This window comes from Solanum stenotomum, chromosome 6 (genome assembly GCF_019186545.1).
Source record: "Solanum stenotomum isolate F172 chromosome 6, ASM1918654v1, whole genome shotgun sequence".
Classification (NCBI taxonomy): domain Eukaryota; kingdom Viridiplantae; phylum Streptophyta; class Magnoliopsida; order Solanales; family Solanaceae; genus Solanum; species Solanum stenotomum.
In genome coordinates, this window is record NC_064287.1 from 37,300,467 (window position 1) to 37,324,889 (window position 24,423).

The 24,423-nt window shown below is 35.3% G+C and overlaps 1 protein-coding gene across 4 annotated transcripts in view; it reads left to right on the forward strand.

Moving 5' to 3' along the window:
• LOC125869149 (agamous-like MADS-box protein AGL9 homolog) overlaps positions 1–24,070 on the forward strand; it is a 594,250-nt gene extending 570,180 nt beyond the window's left edge. For 3 of the 4 annotated variants that reach the window (XM_049549709.1, XM_049549710.1, XM_049549711.1), the window contains exons 2-9: positions 17,869–18,057; positions 19,054–19,132; positions 21,851–21,918; positions 21,999–22,098; positions 22,276–22,317; positions 22,481–22,522; positions 23,266–23,399; positions 23,788–24,070. In XM_049549709.1, coding sequence (XP_049405666.1) covers positions 17,873–18,057; positions 19,054–19,132; positions 21,851–21,918; positions 21,999–22,098; positions 22,276–22,317; positions 22,481–22,522; positions 23,266–23,399; positions 23,788–23,863 — 726 coding nt within the window. In that variant the 5' untranslated portion in view covers positions 17,869–17,872 and the 3' untranslated portion in view covers positions 23,864–24,070. Of the gene's footprint in view, positions 1–17,822; positions 18,058–19,053; positions 19,133–21,850; positions 21,919–21,998; positions 22,099–22,275; positions 22,318–22,480; positions 22,523–23,265; positions 23,400–23,787 lie in introns of those variants that run through there. The other variant, XM_049549708.1, reaches the window with a different exon arrangement.
• Positions 24,071–24,423: the final 353 nt, after the last annotated feature.

Below are 24,423 nucleotides of genomic sequence, written 5' to 3' on the forward strand. Positions count from 1 at the left end.
AGACAGAGCCACCACGGCTCAGGCGTCAAACCAAGGAGCCCCACCACAGGCTGTGGTCATGATGACGGGCTATGGGAGGGTCTATCTTCCTTCAGCCAGCAGACCCCCAGCCCAAGTGAAGAACCACGGTGGCTTTCACGGTTTGTGGTCCTTCACACGGGTCGTGGTAGGGCTCGTCGATGGACCTCCCCAAAACCAGTAAACCCTAGCCAGCAACCACGAACACTTGACGGGCTGTGGTCCCTTTGACGGTCCGTCAGTGGCTCCATGGAAGGGACTCGTCAGTTTTTAAGTTAGGGTCATTTTAGTCTTTTCCCCTATGCATTAGGCATTTAAATAATGTCGTTTAAAACCTGAACTATGTCATTTTACGTAGTTTAAGCCGAATAATCTAGTCAGAACCTACCTAAAACATTATTCTCCAAAATTCATCTGAAACTAGAGCAAAAAGAAGAGGAAAAGTCGACTAGCCTCTCAAGAACATGAAGAAGGTTTTCTTCAAGTTCCATCCCCGAAATCGAAGAATATCTCCGTAGATTTTGTCACAAGGTTTGTGGGATTTCACTAGTGGGTTCCTTTCATCCACTAGGTCCCTAGAATTCAGTTAGATCATTGATTCTACATGACTTGGTTAGTCCTAGGGTTTCTAAATCCTTGGGTAATTGTTATGATTTAGCTGTTGTAGTATTCTTAATCAAAATATCATGATTTCTGGGAAATGTTGTTTAATTCCTTGTATGAAACTTAGAACCCTAGTTTGTGTAGATTCTCTTAGTTTATGAATTTCACTTGCTAGGTCAGTTAAACAGATAATCATGCTCCAGCTTTTGAATGTTACATTATTAGTATATAAATGTTGCATTCTCAGATTTTGCATGTCAGTATTTTGAGCTATTTAGTATTTTAGTATTTTTGTCTTAATGTGGCATATACATATTCAGTTGGAAGTAGACTTAGCACCGAGTCGGACTAGGGTTCAACGTACCCTCATACTCCTAAAGCTACGTGCCCCCGTAGGAGTATAAGCCCCCTCTATTGGGCATCAGATTTAGTGATCATGCCAGTTATGCCTTTATACCCCCTGGCAAGGCATATTGGGTCCTTTCGATGGGGTGTATATATCAGACTCCACGTTTAGCTCACATGGTGTTATGTCGGTTAATAGTATCTCCCACAGTCGGACTCTTAGTGCATTTGACCAAGTTTTCAGTATATACTTCAGTATTCAGTGTAGCATGTCATGTTCATGATTAGCACTTGGTCATTGCATTCAGTTTAGCTTTTTAGTATATACTTCCTTACTCAGTTTATGTTATTGCTCAGTTATGATTTGGTTAGTGTACATATATTTGTTCAACTTAGTATCTATATGCTGCATGCTCAGTACATTTCAAGTACTGACGCATACTCTGCGCTACATTCTTTCATGATGTAGGTTCAGGTACTCAGCATCCATATCGTGCTTAGATCGATTCTCAATCCGCACTCAACAGCTTTAGTGGTGATTCCTCATACTACGAGACAATAGACATGCTTTCATTTCATTCTTTACATTTCAGTTTCAGTTTTGTTAGAGTTAGCTGGGGGGCATGTCCCAGAAACTCAACTTAGTTAGAGGCTTTTTCAGACATAGCAGTAGTGTCATCTTGACATGTTAAGTTGATCTGTCAGTGTTATTAAACTCTTAGTATGATATATACATTCAAACTAGTTGGGGATTCCCCATTTTCTAGTTATCTATTGTATAGCTTCCGCATAGCATTTGTCTTATTCAGTATTTTCAGTACCAGACTCAGGTTAGCTTGGGGTCACTCGTGATCTTAGGTCCTCTTTTACGTCAAGGGGGTAGCCTTAGGGTGTGACAACCTTGGTATCATAGCATTAGGTTTGAGTGTCCAAAGATATCTGAAAGTCGCACTAAGTAAAGTCTCTTGCATGGGTGTGAAGTGCACCACGTCTATGAAAGGGATGCTACAGAGTGTTTTAAGAAAAACTTCACTTTCTTTGTATTTTTATCGTGCGTGGGTATGATCCAACTTCTCCTTTCTAATTCGTCGTTATACGTTTCAGATCATGCCTCCTCGTAGAGCTTATGCATGGAATGCGAGTGTACACAATGCTAACGCAGTTCCTCCAGTACCGAACCATGAGGTTACGAATGCAGAATTTTAGAATGCAATCCAACTCTTGGCTCAGGGTGTGGCCAACCAGAACAACTAGCAGGTCCCAGATCCTACTAACACAAATGGTGGATCAGCTGCAGCTAGGGTTCGAGACTTTGTTCGGATGAATCCGTCTGAGTTTCTAGGGTCGTAGGTTAGTGAGGACCCACAAAACTTCATTGATGAGGTTAAGAAAATTCTTAGAGTAATGCAAGTGACTAGTACTGAGAGTGTTGAGTTAGCTTCCTATCAACTCAAAGATGTAGCTCATATTTTGTTCACACAGTGGGAAGAAAATAGGGGTGAGAATGCAACTTCTGTGACATGGGATTGTTTTACTGGAGCTTTTCTGGACAGGTTCTTCCCAAGGGAGTTAAGAGAAGCTAAGGCGCAAGAGTTTATGAACTTGAAGCAGGGTTCAATGTCAATCCAATAATATAGGTTGAAGTTCACTCAGCTCTCCAAGTATGCTCCACATATGGTAGCTAATTTGAGGGCACAAATGAACAAGTTATTGTTTGGGGTATCCGATTTGGTGAAGACCGAGTGCAGGAATGCTATGTTGTTAGGGGATATGAATATCTCTAGGCTTATGACTCATGCTCAGCAGATTGAGGGAGATAAGCTTAGGTAAATGGCTAAGGACAACAAGAAGGCTAGGACAAGCAACTATGAATACTCTCAACAGAAATTGGGTGGTGGAAATTGCTCACAGTTTCAGAAGAAATTTACAGCCCCAACACCTTTATTAGCTAGTGCTCCATTCCCTATGTTTTGACAGTATCAGAAAGGTAGGGCATCAGGCTCTAAGCCTGAGGGGAGTAATTCAGGCAGCACAACTTTCCCAACTTGTCCAAAGTGTGGTAAGAACCATCCGGGCGAATGTCTTGTAGGAAATGAAGGGTGATTTAGGTGTGGTCAGTCTAGCCATAGGTGTAAAGATTTCCCTTCTGTCAGGCAGGGGCAAGGAGGTAACAACAATAGGGCTCAGTCTACCACTCCAGCTACACCAACAGGTCGCCCAACTTAGTAGGGTGCCTCATCTGGTACAGGTGGCGATCATGAGCACCAGAACAGGTTGTATGCTCTTCAGGCTTGCCAGGACCAAGAAGATTCTCCTGATGTGGTCACTGGTACTTTACGAGTCTTTTATTTAGATGTTTATGCATTGTTAGATCAAGGGGCTACACTGTCTTTTGGAACTCCTTATATAGAAGTAAACTTCGCTATCAGTCCAGAAACTCATTCAGAACACTTCTCAGTCTCTACTCCAGTTGGTGGTCCAGTTATAGCTAGACGAGTATACAGAAATTACCTTGTCATAGTTTCCTAGAAAGTCACCTCAACAGATTTTGTAGAGTTAGAAATGGTAGATTTTAATATCATTCTAGGCATGGATTGGTTACATTCATGTTATGCCTCAGTCAATTGTAGAACTAGGATAGTTCGGTTTCAGTTTCCAAACGAGCCAGTCTTAGAGTGGAAAGGTAGTAGCTCAGTTTCTATAGGTTGATTCATCTCTTACCTTAAGGCCAGAAAAATGATTTCCAAAGGGTATATCTATCATCTTGTTCGGGTTAAGGATATAAAGTCTGAAACCCCAACGCTTGACTCAGTCCCGGTAGTAAATGAGTTTCCATAAGTGTTCCCAGAAGATTTTCCTGGAGTTCCTCCCGAAAAGGAAATCGACTTTGGAATAGATTTCCTTCTAGATACCCATCCCATTTCAATTCCTCCTTACAGAATGGCTCCATCCGAGCTTAAGGAATTGAAAGTGAAGTTGAAAGACTTCTAGATAAGGGTTTCATCAAACCTAGTATCTCTCCATAGAGTGCTCTAGTATTGTTCGTGAAAAAGAAAGATGGTTCTCTCAGAATGTGCATTAACTATCGGCAGTTGAACAAGGTCATAATCAAGAATAAGTATCCCATCCCCAGAATTGATGACTTGTTCGACCAACTTCAGGTTGATAGTTACTTTTCTAAGATAGACCTCAGATCCGGCTATCATCAGCTTGGAGTCAAAGATAGTGTCATTCTGAAGACAACCTTCAGAACTCGGTATGGTCATTATGAATTTATAGTTATGTCTTTTGGACTAACAAATGCTCCTACAACTTTCATGGATTTAATGAATAGGGTGTTCAAACAGTATTTGGACTTGTCTATCATCGTGTTTATTGATGATATCCTTATTTAATCTGGGAATGAGGAGGAGCATGCGACTCATCTGAGGGTTGTCCTGCAAACTCTAAAAGATCACCAACTATTCGCTAAGTTTAGTAAATGTGAGTTCTGGCTATAGTCCATTGCTTTCCTTGGTCATGTGGTATCTAGTGAAGCGATCTGAGTAGATTCTCAGAAAATTGAGGCAGTGCAGCACTGGCTTAAACCCACCTCTCTAACAGATATCAGAAGTTTCTTGGGTTTGGTCGGGTATTTCAAGAGATTTGTTGAGGGATTTTCATCCATAGCTTCCCCATTGACCAAGTTGCCTCAGAAAAAGGTCAAGTTTCAGTGGTCAGATGAGTACGAGAAAAGCATAACTGAAGACTAGGTTGATGACAACTCCGGTCTTGACCCTACCAGATGGTTCAGATGGTTATGTGATTTATTGTGACGCATCCAGGGTCTCCCTAGGTTGTGTGTTGATGCAGCGAGGTAAGGTCATAGGTTATGCTTTTAAACAACTTAAGGTCTATGAGAAGAACTACCCGACTCATGACCTCGAACTTGTAGTTGTAGTATTTTCCCTAAAGATTTGGAGACACTACTTGTATGGTGTTCATTTTGATGTATTTACAGATCATAAAATCCTCCGGTATGTGTTCACCCAGAAAGATTTGAATCTTCGTTAGAGGAGATGACTTGAATTCCTCAAGGACTATGACATAAATGTGTTTTACCATCTGGGTAAGGCCAGTGTAGTGGTTGATGCTCTCAGTAAACTGTCTATGGGTAGTGTAGCACATGTTGAGGTAGAAAGGAAAGAGTTAGCAAAAGATGTTCACCGGCTTGTTTGCTTAAAAGTTTACCTTATGGACACATCAGATAGTGGGGTGATAGTTCTGAATGGATCAGAATCTTCATTCGTAGTGGAGGTTACGGAAAAATAGGATAGTGACCCTATTTACTTCAGTTGAAATGTTCACTTCATCAATAGAAAGTTGAGGTTTTCTCCCAATTGGGAGATGGTGTGCTTCGCTACCAGGATCGCTTATGTGTTCCTAATGTGGGTAAGTTAAGGCAACAGACCCTTACTGAAGCTCGTAACTTCAGGTAATCCATTCATCCAGGTGCCACTAAGATTTAGCGTGATCTACGGGAAGTCTTTTGGTGGAACGACATGAAGAGGAACATAGCAGATTTTGTGGCTAAGTGTCCAAATTGCCAATAAGTTAAGGTATAGCATCAGAAACCAAAAGGTATGACTCAGGAGATTAACATTCCTACATGGAAGTGTGAAGTGATAAACATGGAGTTCATAACGGTTTTACCTCATAGTCACAGACAACATGACTCCATTTGGGTGATAGTAGACAGAGTCACTAAGTCCGCTCACTTCTTGGCTGTAATGACTATAGATTCAGCGGAGGACTACGCCAAACTCTACATCCACGAGATAGTCAGGTTGTATGGGGTTTCTTTGTCTATCATCTCAGATAGAGGTTCTCAATTTACCTCTTATTTCTTGAAATCGTTTCAGAAAGATCTTGGTACTCAGGTAAATCTCAGTAAAATATATCATCCACAGACAGATGGTCAGAAAGAGCATACCATTCAGACCTTAGAGGACATGTTGAGAGCTTTGATCGATTTCAAGTATAGTTGGTATGATCACCTACCTCTCATACAGTTTGTTTATAATAATAGCTTCCATTTCAATACTCAGATGGTCCCGTATGAGGCACTATATGGGTGTAGATGCAGGTCCCCGATTGGTTGGTTTGAAGTAGGTGAAGCAACATTGATTGGGCCAGATTTGGTTCATGAAGCTATGGAAAAAGTTTAGCTCATCAGAGATAGACTTAAGACAGCTCAGAGTCGTTAGAAGTCCTGTATAGATGTGCGGAAAAGGTACTTAGAGTTACAAATCAATTATTGGGTTTTCCTGAAGGTGTCACCTATGAAGGGGGTGATGATATTTGGCAATAAGGGAAGCTTAGTCCTAGATATGTAGGTTCTTACAGAATCTTGAAAAGGGTTGGTAATGTGGCTTATGAGTTAGAGTTACCAACAGAAATAGCAGCGGTTCATCCAGTCTTTCACATTTCATTGTTGAAGAAGTGTGTGGGTGATCCGGTGTCGATTATATCATTAGAGAGTGTGGCTGTGAAGGATAGTCTCACTTTTGAAGAGGTGCCAGTTGAGATTCTTGACCGTCACGTTCGTAGGTTAAGAAATAAAGAAGTCGCTTCAGTGAAGGTTTTGTGGAGGAGTCAGTTCGTAGAGGAAGCTACTTGGGAAGCAGAAACAGCCATGTAGGCCAAGTATCCTCATCTATTTCCTTTCGATTCCATTTCAGCTTCAGGTAATAGTTCATCTCCAGTCTCTCAGTTTACTATTGCGTAAATTCAGTCTCAGTATCTTGTTCTTTCATGTGTTCTTGCATTTCAACATATTTGCATGTTCTTGGAACTCAGTTCAATTAGATATCAGTTTCTAGTACTTAGTGGTAGGGATTGCAAATCCTTCCCTCCATACTCAACTAGTTTAGACTTCATTCGAGGAAGAATGATCCCAAGGGGGAGATATTGTAACACCTCAAAATTCAGACTTGGACTTTTCAGAGAAAAAAGTGAACCGTTGAGGGGTTCACGAGTCGTGATCAGGACCACGGTCTGTCACCATCATCGTGGTTCACACCCACCTAGAAGTGGTGGACCACATGACCCTTCACGGGTCGTGGATCCCCACATGAGCCGTGAGAAGGCTCGTGGAGGTGAGACAAAGCCACCAGGGCTCAGGCGTTAGACTATGGAGCCCTACCATAGGTTGTGGTCATGATGACGGGCCATGAGAGGGTCCGTCGTCCTTCAGACAACAGAACCCCAGCCCAAGAACTACGGTGGCCTTCACGGTCCGTGATCCTTAACACGGGCAGTAGTAGGGCTCATGGATAGACCTCCCCAGAACCAGTAGACCCTGGCTAGGAACCACGACCCACTTGATGGGCCATGGTCCCTTTGACGGTCCGTCAGTGGCTCCGTGAAAGGGCCTCGTCAGCTTTTAAGTTAAGGTCATTTTGGTCTTTTCTCTATGCATTGGGCATTTAAACTACGTCGTTTAAAGCCTAAATTACGTCATTTTACTCTGTTTAAGCCTAATAATCTAGTCAGAACCTACCTAAAACATTATTCTCCAAAAATCATTCGAAACTAGAGCAAAAAGAAGAGGAAAAGTTGACCAGCCTCTTAAGAACACGCAGAAGGTTTTCTTCAAGTTCCAGCCCCGAAATCGAAGAATTTCTCCGTAGATTTCGTCACCAGGTATGTGGGATTTCACTAGTGGGTTCCTTTCATCTACTAGGTCCCTAGAATTTAGTAAGATCCTTGATTCTGCATGGCTTGTTTTGACCTAGGGTTTCTAAATCCTTGGATAATTATTGTGATTTAACTGTTGTAGTATTCTTAATCAAAATATCATGATTTCTTGGAAACGTTGTTTAATTCCTTGTATAAAACTCAGAACCCTAGTTTGTGTAGATTCTCATAGTTCATGAATTTCACTTGTTAGGTCAGTTAAACAGATAATCATGTTCCAGCTTTTGAATGTTACATTATTAGTATATAAATGTTGCATTCTCAGATTTTGCATGTCAGTATTTTAAGCTATTCAACATTTTAGTATTTTTGTCATAATGTGTCATATACATATTCAGTTAGGAGTAGACTTAGCACCGAGTCAGACTAGGGTTCAGCGTATCCTCATAGTCCCAGACTTACGTGCCTCTGTAAGAGTATAAGTCCCCTCTATTGGGCATCAGGTTTAGTGATCACGCCAGTCATGCCTTTATACCTCTGGCAAGGTATATTGGGTAATCTCAATTGGGAGTATACATCAGACTCCACGTTTAGCTCACGTGGTTTTATATCGGTTAACAGTAGCTCCCGCAGTTAGACTCTTAGTGCATTTGACCAAGTTTTCAGTATATACTCTAGTATTCAGTTTAACATGCCATGTTCATGATTAGCACTTGGTCATTGCATTCAGTTTAGCTTTTCAGTATTTACTTCCTTACTCAGTTTATGTCATTGCTAAGTTATGATTTGTTCAGTTTACATATATTGTAAAGCTTAGTATCTAAATCATGCATGCTCAATACATTCCAAGTACTGACGCATACTCTGCGCTACATCCTTTCATAATGTAGGTTCAGGTACTCAGCATTCAGATCATGCTTAGATCGATTCTTGATCCGCACTCAGCAGCGTCAGTGGTGAGTCTTCAGACTTCGAGGACAATAGACATATTTTCATTTCAGTCTTTACATTTTCGTTTCAGTTTTGTTAGAGTTAGATGCGGGGGCATGTCCCAGCAACTCAACTTTTTCAGACATAGTAGTAGTATCATTTTGACTTGTTAAGTTGATCTGTCAGTGTTATTAAACTCTTAGTATGATATTTACATTCAGACTAGTTGGGGATTCCCTATTTTCCTGTTATCTATTATTTAGCTTCCGCATAGTATTTGTCCTATTCAGTATTTTCAGTATGCTTATGATATACCAGACTTATGGTTAGCTTGGGGTCACTCATGATCCTAGGTCCCGTGTTACGTCAAGGTGGGTAGCCTCAGGGCGTGACAAGCTAAGTCATTTAAGACAACCTACGGGGGCATGTAGTTTGGAACTAGAGATTTCCACTAGAGACTATCTTATTTAAGCCTCCATCTCAAAGTTTTCTTAGTGCTAAGTTAAATCTCTATGGAATAGATGAAGTCAATTATCAAAACATAATATTAGAAAATACAATAATCATAATACAAATCCAAATCATAAAGTCATATAAGAGTAGCTCCTTTCAAAACCATAATTTCATAACTTCATTCATCTAGATACTTACCTTCCTAAGCATCTAAATCATGATTTCCTTTCAAATTGTGATAAACCTTTCACAAACCATTGATAGTTACTTAAAAGAATCCTTAAATCATAACTTCATCCTTTAATAAGCATGTATATAATCTCTTATCAATTCATGATCACAGTTCATAGTTTGTAGGTGAAAACCAAAGTATAAAGAATAAGTATATATGAAATTAATTATAAAATCATATAATTAGGTTAAATCATGCAAAACAAGAAAGAATTACATTCATTAAATCATAATAAAAAGGATCCATGAAGATTGACATAAAACCCTAATTGAATTGGGTGAAATTGAATTGGAGATTGTAGTTCTTTTGGGACCTAATGGATGAAAGGGATCCATTGGTGAATTCTCACATATCTTGATATCAAATCCCTAAGCAAAGCAATACAAAGAAGACCGTAAAGCTTGAAACCCTAGCCTTCACCTTGGAGCTTGAGAGAGAATTGAAGGGGATGAACTTGGAGGGAATTAGGGGAATTAAGTGAATGTGAGGGAATAGGTTCAAGTTGAAGAGTTAATTAAGTTATAAGGGTAGTTATAAGGTCAAAATGATGTAGTTTAGGGGATATGTATATAGGAAAAGACTAAAACACCCTCATTTAAAACAGTTGGAATAGGTTTACGGTTTGAGACCCTTTTGTGGACCGTACTAGTTAACCATAAAACCAAGAAGTAGAACCCAATATTTAACCCACTTTCCACAAAACCCTTTTTACGAACCATCGACCCTTGTACTATCCGTAGACCCTATATTTAGACCTCAACCTTAAGCCCAACATTTCACGAAGTCTAGATCAATTCTACGAGCAATTCCTTCGGTCCATAGTCCATTCTATGCCTCCTCCTGGTCAATCGTAGATCAACTTACTAGGGCTTGGATATTCCTAAAACTCAACTCAAATCCTACGAGTGACATTTACAATCCGTGGAAGATCCTACGAACCATAAGTGGTATCGTAATCCTAAAGCAGCAACCAAAATTACAAATATTTCCTTTCCAATTTGACTTTCAAATTTTTGAGGTGTTACAGAAATCCATGACCTGGTGGACATTAGTACAAAGCTATTATACGAGTACAAGTCCCAAAAGTACAAACTTGTCTAGAAAAAAAATCCAAAAACTATATATAGAAGGAGATAGGAGAAACTAAGAAACCTTCAGCTCACCCTCAATCTCCGTAGATCTCCATAATTGGCCCAAATCAACGCTGACGGCTGGCACTAGGACCTACATTAAAAAAAAAAGATAAAGAGAGTAGTATGAGTACTAAGACAATAGGATAAAAATGAGAAAGTAACAACAACTAGAGGTTATATAAGCAAAGCGATACTAGAAGACTAACTATAAGCACATGAATCTAGATAAAGGATAAAAAAGAAAAGTAAAGTAGCTAGTTATAACCTGACTACAACCCCCTAAGCCTAGAATGTACACTCATGCCTAATGTAAAATTAAATAATCCAAACGGACCCTTATAAGCCCAATAAGTACACAGAAGAGCTAAAACTATTTGTTAACACGAACAGGTGTAATCTAGAACATGGAGAATGTAACCTGGAACTTGAACCGTGGCTAAGACACCCGAAGAATCTAATAGAGACACATTGCTAGGTCTCAACCCAACTAGAAGTAATGCGCCCAGAATTTAGATCGTTGAACTAGAAGTCTAAAATGAGTCCAAAATTTCCGACTCATCATAGGGCATCCCTTCTATCTAGGGTTATAAGTTGGACAACATATACTCACATGGTGTGCATCGATTGTAAGAATCTCCCCGATAAAAATACTATTATTTCTATACACTTAAACAATCATCATGATTTCTTCTCAGATATGACAATTTACTATTTTTAGTTCAAGGATAAAGAAACAAATTTACCATTAAAAATTTGAAAATAGATTCTCAAATGATCTTTACATACTGATTTATAAGATATCTTTCATTTATTTCAATATATTTATGATTATTGAAAAATTGTCAGTTTTTATAAAGTGTTATCACCCGAAATAATTATATTTAGTATCAACTTATACACTCAAATAATTCAACGTACTAATTACATACTTTTCTCTGTGTTGCATCCTATTATTATGTTGATTCAGGAATTTATTCTTTGTCTTGTGACTGGACAAGTTGCAGCACTTCAAGTCCGCAGTTGATAAGTCCTCCTCATTTGCGAAAAATTATGGAATATTAGTAATTATTTTTTTGCCTTAGACAACACATGTTTTAAAGGTAACTAGGGGACATGTCAGGGTATATTTATTGTTTTCCAACAAGTAGAGGCTTACATTCTGACATTAGTTGTTCAACAGTTTTCCATGAATTCGTAGTTATTTTTTCTCTTAATTTTAAGCATCTTTTAGTTAGTCACGTTTCAGCTTCAACTTTCATTTTATAGAATGTTCTGTTATTCTTTAGCACCATATCGGTATCAAGGATTCGCATAGGGTCACTTGTGATCCTAACTATCAGTCACAACTAGAGAGTAAAATTGGCAAATCACAAAACTAGGTATTAGACCATTGGGTTCAAGTATCCTAAGATGTCTCGAAATTTGAAAACATAAGAGTCTTTTGAATGGGTGTGAAGTGTATAACACTTATAAGGGGAAGGCTATTGGGAGGTTTAGGAAATGTTACCATTCTTCTATTCTCTCAGTATATCAATAGAGTCAACTCTATTTACCTCCTTCTAATTTGTGCATATACATACTTTAGATCATTCATCTAATGAGAGTCGTTCATATAATGTAGACTAGAAATGAAGCATGTCCCACTGAGAAAAATAAGAATCCTCAGGTGCCACAAGTGCTAGTCAGACTAAAAGGTCTTAATGCATCTGCTATCCAATCACCTCATGTTAATGTTACTTATGTTGAGTTCTACAGTGCTATCCAGATGTTTGGTGATGATTTGGTATATTTACCAACTCATTGAACTCAAAATTATGAATTATTATTACATTTTGATGATAATTAAGGGAATTTAAAGTCTTAGTTCTCTTGTATGCAACATTCCTTGGAAAATTCAAATTTGATGAATTTGAAGCTTAAAATCACTAAAGAGCACCGATGAGGGAATCTGTGTCCCGTAGGAGCCAAATGGTGTCTCACCAACTAAACGTCGACTAACAAGAGAAAAACTTCTTAAGAACCGATGATTCATTGACATGATACAATTCTTGATTAAGGTTTTGTCGATCCCAGTGTAGTTGTTTCCAAGAGAACTGAAGGTTGAAGCAGTGATGCGATTGCCGCTGCACAATTGTGGATCAGCATTTCGCTGGTCTAGAGCAAGTGAAGGAGCGAAAGCTGAAGGGACAAAAATTTACTTGGGGAATAAGGATTTCCTTTAGAAGGTTCCAGGGATGGAACAGGGATTTGTGTGATTATTTACCTTTATATTCTTCCCAATTGGGGATAAGAAAGGAGACTAACTTTTTGGATTTTCACACTTGGTAGTATTGAGAAATTAAGTAAGAACCTATCTTGCTTGTAGAGGAAAAAATCTCATATTTGCATCACTCTAAGCTTGGATTTTAGATTTTGTTAATCAAATTAGCTTGAAATAGAGATTTTCTAGTTGGGTATTGTCTCTATTTCTTCTTTTATGAGTAGCTAAATCTTTAGCTAATGTGTGTATGCAAGATGTGGGTGTAAAACCCCAATAGATGTTGATTAATCAGTTCTAAAATTGATTTTCTTGAAATTTTAATCTAAAATCACTGGTTGTAAACATTTATTGTGCTCTCTAACACCGTTTTGGCTTGACAAAGCAAAATGGAGTTGGATAAGCCTCAATTGTAAAGACTTCTTAAAATTATGCTATGGATTTGAGTCTGGGATGGGATAATGCGACTAACATTTTACTTAATGATATGAGCTAGAGATAGTGTATATACTCAAGAAAGGTTTGGTATTTTGTTCGTAAGGGTCTTAAAATTTGAGAGAATCTCAGGGAGATACGTTAGATAGTACGATAGAATATCGAACGTAGTCTAGATCAAACGTTATCCATGTATTAATCAATTTGATTATGATTAATTGTTGCATATTGAGTTGAAACCACATTGTAATGCACACGCCCCTAGTCTTTTCCAAACTTGGTAAATCATATTTGTGTTATTTTCCTTTTTTGTTATTTGAAATTAGCAAGTGAATTGTTGTTCCTAAACCCCCCTCCCCCGACCCATCCAATTCAACTTGCTAGTTTGTTTTGATTTGCGAAATCCATTGAGGGGTGATCCCATATTCTGATCCTTGTGGTTCGACACTTACCTCTAAATTTGGATATTGTTTTGCATACCACTAACTATGCTTTGGAAAATGAGACATATTTGAATGTTTATAAAAAATGACATTGTTATCGAGGATTGGTTAATGATCATTTTTTGTTGATTTCTAGATTCAAACTTTTGTGAATTTTGTATTCCTCTTACTTTGTGTTTTGTGTTGCGGTTGCTAAAAATAGGGCAAGATGAGCCAAACGGACGAAGTTGAAAGCTTGGTTGGTTTTGACAATGAGTTTGTGGATGAACTCATGGAATTGGGTGTTGCTGGAGCAATTCGCCTACCATTAGAGGTAGGGAATGTTGTGTTTCAAGTTACTAGTCTCATTCTTTAGCTCTTACAAATGAAGGGGTTGTTTGGAGGGCAAGCCATGTGGTTTATGCAAACTGAAACCTAAGAAATTTTGTGGATCTTTATCTCCCTTTTAAGGTGTGGAACATTAGCCAAGAGTCTATCTGACTAAGGTTGTTTCCTTTCTCACAAACTAGAGAAGCCACCTTATCGCTTGTGGAATTTCCCCAAGGGTCAATTACGTCTTGCGCTGAACTAAAGAATGTTTTTCTTGAGAGATTTTTTTCCACCCTCGTGGATGCTGAGATTGCAGGATGAGATTAATAACTTTCAACAATTACTAGAAGAAATTATGTATGATGTGTGTCTAATGTTTAAGAAGAAGATGACTGAATGTCTAAACCATGGATTGTCGACCAAGTATTGCCAATATCAATGGTTCGCTTGGGATACTTGTGATTCTATGTGAGGGTCACACCTAGGGAGTAGACCCGGATTGTGACACTCTTTCGAGGAAAACCTTACTCAAGTACTTACATCCCAACAAAAGTTATAATGACAGGGCGGTTCATTACATTTTCTTGACTCGTCTTCTCCAAAGTAACAACCGAATTAAGTCTTATAACTCAATAAACTCTGGATAAAATATTTAGTCTAAAGTTCCACCAAAACAACATTTTACTTCAACAAATACACTCTCTTTTTCTCTCACTTTTTTCATGCACTCTACAATATTTTTCACTCACCATCTCAAGGTTAGAATGAGTACAACTTATTGGTGTTGAATTCTTCCTTGAGATGAGTACCTAAGTACTTCAAAGAAGTGATAACCACATTTTAGATATGAAAGACCATGGAGTAGTGACCTTATATGGGAGTTATGGTCATTTTCAATACTTAATAATAGCCATGGTTTTAATTTGAATAATTATTTTGATAATAAAATGTATCCAACAATTTGAGTCCACAAATAAAGTATCGAATATCAAAGGCATAATACATAAACATGACCTTTAACTTGGCGTCAGCTGGCAACTATGACCTTTAATTTTGGATATGCACAAGTAGACGCTTAAACTTGTATAAAATTGAACAAATAGACACATTCGTCCTACATGGCACCCTACATGGCAATTTTGTGTCCTACGTGGCGTTCTACATGTATTATGTCATGTAGGACACGTGTGTCCACTTGGTCAATTTTATACAAGTTTATGTGCTTACTTGTGCACACTCAAAGTTGGAGTGCATAGTTGTCCGCTGAAGCCAAGTTAAGGGTGATGTTTATATATTATGTCAATATTAAAGGGTGAGCTAGTTCTAATTTCAAAACTAGTTTCTAAGGAAAAAAAAAAACAAAAAAGTGTTGGACAATTTATTGAATTAATTACCTTGAGTTCGTCCTTAATTAATAGTCCCATACATAATCAACGTCATGCGCAAATTTACAACCATAGACAATATTAATCTTTTTACCACTTTGCAACTGGTCAAAGACATAAATAGAAAGATCCTTTAGTGAATAATTATACAAACAGTTTATTTTTCTTGAATCGTTTATGAGTAGTAAGATTTGTCATATAAAGTAAGACTAAATTGTCAACTCAAGTTTTTGTTTAAGTTGCATGATTAAATTATCGAGATCCTTTAGTAAATAATAATACTAAAATGTTCTTTTACTTTTTTTTTTATATTTGGTATGTATGCAAAAATTATTTCTAAAACTATTTATATATAATCTAGATAAATAATATGAGAGGTGGAGGTGAATAGTGGGGTGGTGGGTATTGCCGTATAGAAGCTATTGTTATCTCCACAACTATGTGGAGTGGAATTGAAGATGAGGTGTGACGAAAGGTGGAGAAAACATAATCAATATAGAATGCCATTTGTATAACTTGTTATCGGTATTTCCACTCAGCAAATCATTTTTTATTTATTTTTAAACTACTTATTTTCTGAAGAAAATATTTTAAATTTTTTTTTGACTAATCAAAGATGAAAAAATCTGAAAATATTTTCCAAACATATCGGACACATATATATAAATAAAAGTTGTCGTTTCTTGTCATTCAATACAAATCGAATTAGATGAAAACTTCATGAGATCATTTGTCTGAATATTTTTAACTGTTTTAAAACGAGATGTTCTTATAAAGTGCATATAATATAATGTTATATGAAAGTCCTTTTTTTAAAAAAAAAATAATTGTTATACTAAAGCGTAAATGATACTAGTAATACATATCTAAAAAGTTACCAATTTAAGGGGTCATTTGGTAGAATATAAGAATAATGGTGTATTAGTAATACTTGTATTGATTATACTTATGGGCTCCACCCCAGATAACATTTTTTTAAAATTTACAATCCGTTTCATCCGCCCTGCATGAACCCACCCCGCATAAATTTTTCATTATTTTCTTTTTTAATTAAGTTTGATACTAAAAATAAATTCATTTTCTCATTAAGTTATATTAATTCAATAGATAATGATTTAAAATTTTACTTTTTAGAGGCCAATTGGGAAACATGTAAGAAATTGTATTAGTTTTAATTGAACCATTTTTATTTACTATCATGAATATTTTAGTAACTTTCAATTAATATTAGTTTGAATAAAAAATAATGAATTAGTCATGAGATTTGTGTATTCTTACTTTTGAAGAGTGCACTATCACCTTTATAAAATGTAAAATGTTAAAATTAAGTTTGAACCCGTATAAAACTGCATAGACCCGCAACCTGTCCCGCATTCGCTCCGCCATATTGTCATCCCTAGATATATTGAGATCTTTTTGTTATGCAGTGTTTGATTTGGTTTATTAAAGTAAAATGCATCACATAATTTTTTTAAAAATTATTTATTTGTAAAAATAATTAACCTCCACAAATACTATGAAATTGATGTGAAAAAGATTTTGATCAATAAGTGTATCTTTAACTATTGTGATGCATGTATTAAAATCCTTTTCATTAACAATATTATGAATTTTTATATTATATATAATCCTTAATATCAAATAAAATATATAACTAATACCTATATTATTTACATATATAGATTAAAAAAATATACCAAACAAAATACTAATAATATAGGACTTAATCGAATACACACTATGAATCCAGCATACAAAAATAGACTCTCTACGTAAGCCAGTTGTATCTAATGTGTTTAGTCACTATGACATCAGATAACATATCTGTTTAGGGTACCCGTTTACACATCAGCTTTTAAGGTTTCCTACTTACCAAACACCTCTCCTTCACAAAATTGTTTCTCCAATCTCATCCAAACAAACACGGAGCTAGGTGGGGTTCGTGGGTTCGAACAAATTTGATAGTTTTTTTTGTAAATTTTGTATTTATAATTAAAAAATAAATAAATATATATCTGATATTAATTTGTGAACTCATAAGAAAATTGATTGACAAATCAGTGGTAAATAAAGGATCATGAAAATGTTTTCCACGCTAGAGTTGTGGATTTGAACCACACTATCCACAAAAAGTTAAGTTTCTCTTTTTCTTCAAAGAAAAATTAGAACTGCAAACTCTTAATTCAAGCTATGCCTATGCTAATCCAAATTATGGTAAACAGACAAATAAAAATGCTCAAAATATAGGGGGAAAAGGGTTAAATTGAGATAATCCGGTGTCATTCTAAAGCTAAAAAAATTTAATTTTTGTATAACTAAAAATGAAGAAACAAAATAAAAACATATCAAATAAGACAACAAAAGTGTAACGTGACAATTTCATACAATACCAAATACCCTAGGAATAATTAAACTCATTCTCACAAATTATTTTTGTACAAATGGAATAAGAAAAGACTATAACAAAATTTGTGTAATAGTAAGTGTAATGTAAGATAAATGTAGGAATAGTGTTGTGCTTACTATGGCTATGGCTATATATACATATTGCATATGTGTCTATAAATGCATGTATATATAAAAAGATTGAACCACAGAAAAAGGGATTTTGTGCTTTTGTGAGTTTGAGAAAGAGAAAGAGAAAAATAAAAATGGGAAGGGGTAGGGTTGAGCTAAAGAGAATAGAGAACAAGATCAACAGGCAAGTGACCTTTGCTAAGAGAAGAAATGGACTTTTGAAGAAAGCTTATGAGCTTTCTGTTCTTTGTGACGCTGAGGTTGCTCTTATCATCTTCTCTAATAGGGGAAAACTCTATGAGTTCTGCAGTAGCTCTAGGTATTCAAATTATTTATGCATAGCGAGCTATCTATGTCGTCTACTCATGATATTTCTAGATTATGTTTTTCTTGTTGTTGTTTTGAGATCTAAATGAGTAAGATTGGATGATTTAAGTATTTCTCTTTTTATTTGTATGTGTGTGTGGAGAGTAAATTTTCCATTTTTGTGAATATTTTGGTGTGTATAGGACTTTGTGCTTGTAGGTGTTGTTAGATCTGCAAGAGGAAATCATGAAAAGAAGATAAAATTTCTATATCTATGTTCAGTTTCTCTTCTCAGTCTTCCTTGTTAGTCTCCTCTATTTTGTGTTCTTTCTACTCATTTTAATTCCCTTTTTTTCTTCTTCTTTGACCTCCCTCTTAAACCAAACACTCTTTTTTTTTCTTTGCAGCTAAGATGGTCTGATCTATAAAGCTTAAGTTTTATTTTTCATCTCTTATGCATAGAGAAAATTTTATCAACAAATTTAGGGTTCACTGTTCATTCATCAATATAGCTTTTGGTTGGTGTTGGTCACAAATTTTGCAATTTTTAGGGCTTTTACAACCCTACTTTTGTATTTTATTGGGATTTGTTTTTACTTTTATGCGTTTTGATCATTTACTTTTGATGGAAGCTCATCTTCAAACTTTGATTATCTTTTTTTTCTTCTTCTTCTTAATCTTTTTCACCTAAAAATTTACTAAATATTTAATCTAATTATTGATCTCTAAGTTGTCTTTTTTTTCCTTTGATAAGTTGATGAAACAATCTTATATCCGGTTACGGTACAAATCTTTTGGTTTCATAACTACATCTTTAAGAAAAGAAAGTAGATCTATCAGAATGATACAATTACTGGATCTGACTAAAAATTTGGAAATAGTTAAATTCTTATATTATCTTCATAAGAAAAATCAAATACCGTTACATATTTTATTTATTTTTTTAGGATTTTTCATATTTTTTATTTGATGAACTGAAACATCAAATGTTTGTAACAATGAGCAACAGCATGCTAAAGACGTTGGAGAGGTACCAGAAGTGCAACTATGGAGCACCTGAACCGAATATATCCACACGAGAAGCACTGGTAAATGTTAATATTTCAACTTCTTTAATTTCTTCCACAATTAGTGAGTATTCTTGCTTTATTAGGACATTTCTCACCTCTGTGTAAAAAAAAAAAAAAACCTCTAGGGTGAGGAGCAATACCCTATTTCATTATTTTAAAACAAATTATAGGGTTTAAAATCTAGTAAGGTAATGAAAGAGAAAGACTAGACACGGGAGTGTTCATATTGCTCGGACACTTCAATTTCAATGCAACATCTATATATGTCGACACGATGTGGGTGTGGGGTGAGTATCGGATCTGGTCAATCGTTTTTGGTTACTTTGACCAAATTCAAGAGAGAAATTTTAAAAAGATTCAATTGTTTCGGTAATTAAAACAAAACTAAGATGAAATTGAAGAAAATGAGTAATCTGTACATATATAAATTTCTATTGTCATTCTCTTTTCATTTATCTTCTTTCAAGATTCTCACCTTGATCAATATTTTCTCCTCAATTTTACTCATAATATCTTGTAATTTAGGTTTAATAACTCTATTTTTAGATATTTAAATTATTTTTAATTGAATTTCCACAGTCTATCCATATATGGATCCGTATCACAAATCATTAAATTTAGATCATAGAGGATCCAACCTCATCGGACACCCACACCCAAATTCAAACAACTTAAATGAGAAGTGTGCTAGTTGTTAATTAAGATATCCTCATCCATATATATATATATATATATATATATATATATATATATGATGTGTTCTCCAAATAAGTGGGTCAAAGTTCCAATTATCATTGCTTGATCATCGTCTTTGAGAAATTGAAGAGTCTGAGCAATTTAGCTACGGCACAAATTCCGTCAAATGACATGTTCGCGTAATTAATGCTAGTGCAAAAATCTGGGGATCCAACGTAAACCTTAAGGTAGCAACAGGCAACAGGATAATATAAATTTCTTTGGGAGCTCTCAGATAACCAACGAGAACAAGCTAAGTGCATTCTCTAACGTAACGTATTATACGGATAGTTAGTTGATTCTTGGCAAGTAATTCGTAATCATAGAAAACACATTGGATCATATGAAGACTCCATGAGAACAAATCATGATTTTTTTAATGTGCTTGTTATGTTTTCTTGTTATCATTCATAATGCACTGATGGTAAGTTTAATTTATTATTTATCTTGGAAGGTGAAATCATCTTTTAGACAGTTTTGTGATTTCTCATCTTTTCTACTATTCAAGTTGCTATATGTTTCATTTCGATTTATTTTGAAGACTTTCAAAAATATCTAGTATTTCTTATCGATTTGCAAAAATTAAAAATAATTGTAAAATTGATAATTGATCTTATCAATACCGCTTATTTAAATCAGCTTAAAATAATTCAATTTTCTAATTAATAGTTAATTCTCTTCAATTTATTTTAAGAACAGAATAAAGCTACAAATTAGGATAGATTACCTCTGAGTTGTCAGTTGTGGAAACAACACTTAAAAAGCACACAAGGTTAGGTTGTCTATGTCACACACTTTGTGGTGTCTCTTCTTTGAACTCTACTTACACAGTTAGTAAAATAATTGTGAATCGGGTTATCTTTCTGTAAAGCCACACATTTAAGCGTATAACCAACTTTAGTTCCTTAGTAAAAAGGAGACTTGTTTGATTGAAAGTCAGAATATGATTGTACTCTTTAAAAGAAAATGACATTCTAATAACACCAAATGAAGAAATCCATTGTTTAAGAAGAATTTTGCATGAATTGCAATAAAATTAAGCTCAGAATAACCATAAAAAAATAAGAGAAATAGTATAGAATAAGAGAAGATAATTATCGTCTTCCTTTATTTATAGTGTTCATAAAGGTCAAAAAAAAAAAAGTTGTCACAACATGGCATTAACAATGACAATTATGGGGGAAGATCATGTAGAAGATAGAAGACATAATATTAAGGATTTGAATTCATAGAAGAGGTGGAACATAATATGTTGAAGAAGTAGTGGAAAAATAGAGAGATTACATTTATTGGACATTCATATAAATAAAGTATATTTTATAATACGAGTAACCTTATAGAATTTTTCAAAAACCTTTTTTTGTGAGATATTTTGGAGAAATAAAGAAACAAGTAGAAGAAAAATTAATTTAAATAAAATTCAAATTTTGTTGATTTGTTGGGTATATGTTTATATTGCATAAAAGATAATTTATTTTGTTATGTTAAATTTGTTTAATGATAAGGTAGTCGATTGAAATTTTTAAATAAAAACTTTTAAATTATGTAATTTTATAAATACAAAACAAAATTAAATGAATTTGATAAATAAATTATCATAATTTAGTGATCTTATAAGACATTAGCTTCAAAGTATTATATCAAGAATAACTTCCTAAAGACGTAAACTTGGACGGTGCTTGCTACTTGCTGGTCGCTAGAGGGAAACGTTGTTGGAATTATTAAACAATGATTGGAAAATAAAGGGGGAATTGGCAAGAACAAGATAATTTTTTTTGTTTCCCATCCTTGTCCTGGAGATAATTTGCGCTCCGTAAGAAAACTCGAACTCGAGACCTCTGGATTAAGAATGTCACTACAATCCTGGTTGGTAGAACAAGATAAAGTAAAGTGCACATGTGATCGATCCACCGTACCATTATTAGCACTGACTGCAGTCCATAAGGCAAAAAACATGTAAAGTTAAGCATTTAAATATTGTATTACTGTTTATGGTGATAGGAAATTAGTAGCCAGCAGGAGTACTTGAAGCTTAAAGGACGTTACGAAGCATTGCAGCGAACACAGAGGTATTTAATAGAAAGTTTCATTTAATTTGTTAATTTATGAACTCAATAATTAAGTACTCTTTTTGATGATTTGTCAATAGGAATCTTCTTGGTGAAGATCTTGGTCCTTTGAACAGCAAAGAACTTGAATCACTTGAGAGGCAACTTGATATGTCGCTCAAACAGATCAGATCAACTCGGGTAAATTTCACATATTGCTAGCCACCAATAATTACTAGTATAAAAAAACGGAATTTTCTAATTAGAACAGGTACAGGTGTGAAACAAATCTTTTTTATTATTAAAAAAAAGGCGATAGCCGTTAAGATTTGTTTCAGTTAATTCGATTGCACTGACTACTAGTTTCCAATTTTCCAGACTCAGTTAATGTTGGATCAACTTACAGATCATCAGAGAAAGGTACATATGTTTATTTTGATAATATCTAGCTTTGAACAATATGCCTTGAAGAGGTGATTTTGATAGACTAGTAAGTATTACTTTTGGTATCAATGTGAAAACAAAAAACTTTTGAGTTTTCCTACTTATATTCATCACGATATGGTAACCTTTCATATGGCAGGAACATGAATTGAACGAAGCCAACAGAACCTTGAAACAAAGGGTAGGTGCATTTTTCCTTCTTCTCCTTTCTTGATAGTGCATTGTGTAGTACTCGATCATTTGAAACCATTAAGAAATTAAAATGTGTTTCGTAAATGCATGGTGTCTGTGTTGGATGCAAAACGAAATGAGAGGGCTTATGTTTTTCTTCTTTTCCATTCTACGCTATATATGTTTGATCTTTGACACACAATAACATGTACACGAGCATGTCGTGGAGGTGCATAAACTTCTTTAGAGATGGAAGTGACTTTCTTGAGATAGTAACTCCCAAAGGTAACCCGTGACTTTCACTACAAGAAAAGTGTGAATTACATGGGGATTTTCGTGGGAATTAGTATGAAAATCTGTAGGAAACTTATTTTCCTACAAATTTCCATACTAATTCCCAGGAAAATTCCCATGTAATTCACACTTTTCTTGTAGTGTTTTTCCTTTGGTTTGATCAAATTCCTGACTAAAAGGGTTATTCATAACTACAGTATATTTATATAATCTAAAAGAATGTCTTCCAGAGAAGGATCTTGGGAAAGCAAGTATATATAGGGAGAAACATTATTGATATGTTTACTTCCTCGTTTAATAAGATCGAGATGAGGTGTGATGGGAGTGAAGGTGTCACCAACAGAACCAATATATCATGTCTTGGTCATAGTTGCTTCACAAGAATATGAAGTATCATATGTATATTTAGTACTAAATATTTAACTTTCAAATAAGAATTTGGTAAACTTCATTTTGTAGTTGATGGAAGGAAGCCAACTAAATCTGCAGTGGCAGCCAAATGCACAAGATGTGGGCTACGGCCGACAAACAACTCAAAATCAGGGTGATGGCTTCTTTCATCCTTTGGATTGTGAACCTACTTTGCAAATTGGGTATGTCCTCAACTTTTTGGAACATATATTTCTACTTCAATATGTTTGGGAAGATAATTCATCACCCAATGAGGGGCTTGCTTAGATGATAAGCATATCCTAACTTTAACTTTAAGGTTGTAATTTCGAGTTACTAAGGAAGCAAAAAGGTGGGAATTCCTAGAGGAGAGTAAAAACAATCCGACAAATAGCTCTAGTCAATTAAACTGCATTGAGTGACAACTTGACCCTGGATAGGGGTAGTTATGTTAGCTATGTTGCATACTATGTGTCTATGTTATATGAATCTGCCAATTTTCTTAAAGTAACTGTATCGCGTGTGACATACTTCATGTAAATTCTCTGTTGCGAATCTTATAGATAATTGTTTTTTTTCAATATTATGCAGGTATCAGAATGATCCAATAACAGTAGGAGGAGCAGGTCCGAGTGTGAATAACTACATGGCTGGCTGGTTGCCTTGAAAGCTCATGATTCTGATCATAACATTATTATTATAAATATGCTCAATGGTTTTCCTATCATCATAAACATTGAATCTCTCCTAATTAATTCCTGTATGTTGTTTGAGAAAACGTTTCATCCTGGACTAAACGGGGATCCATAAGACAATCCCGTTATTGTTAGTAAATCATAAACTAGATTTCCTTGAGTGCTTAATCAGTTAACTTTGAAGCATTGACCAAAATAAGCTATTTTAAAAACCAATTCACCAAATTAGTACGCTTTTTAATTTTTTTACAAAAGTAGTATAAACGTACTTCATGGTAACGTTTTAGGTTATTTTTATTTTAAAAATTCAACTGACAAAAACTGACGGAACTGACGACGTTAAATGAATAAACGTTACTGTAAGTAACGTTTTAGGTGTAAAACGTTACTCCCAATAACGTTTATTGAGAATCCAATCACGTCAACCCTGCAAATGCAAAATCAAATCCTGCAAATTTAAAACGTTACTATGAGTAACGTTTTACACCTAAAACGTTACTATGAGTAATGTTTACTAAGAATCCAATCACGG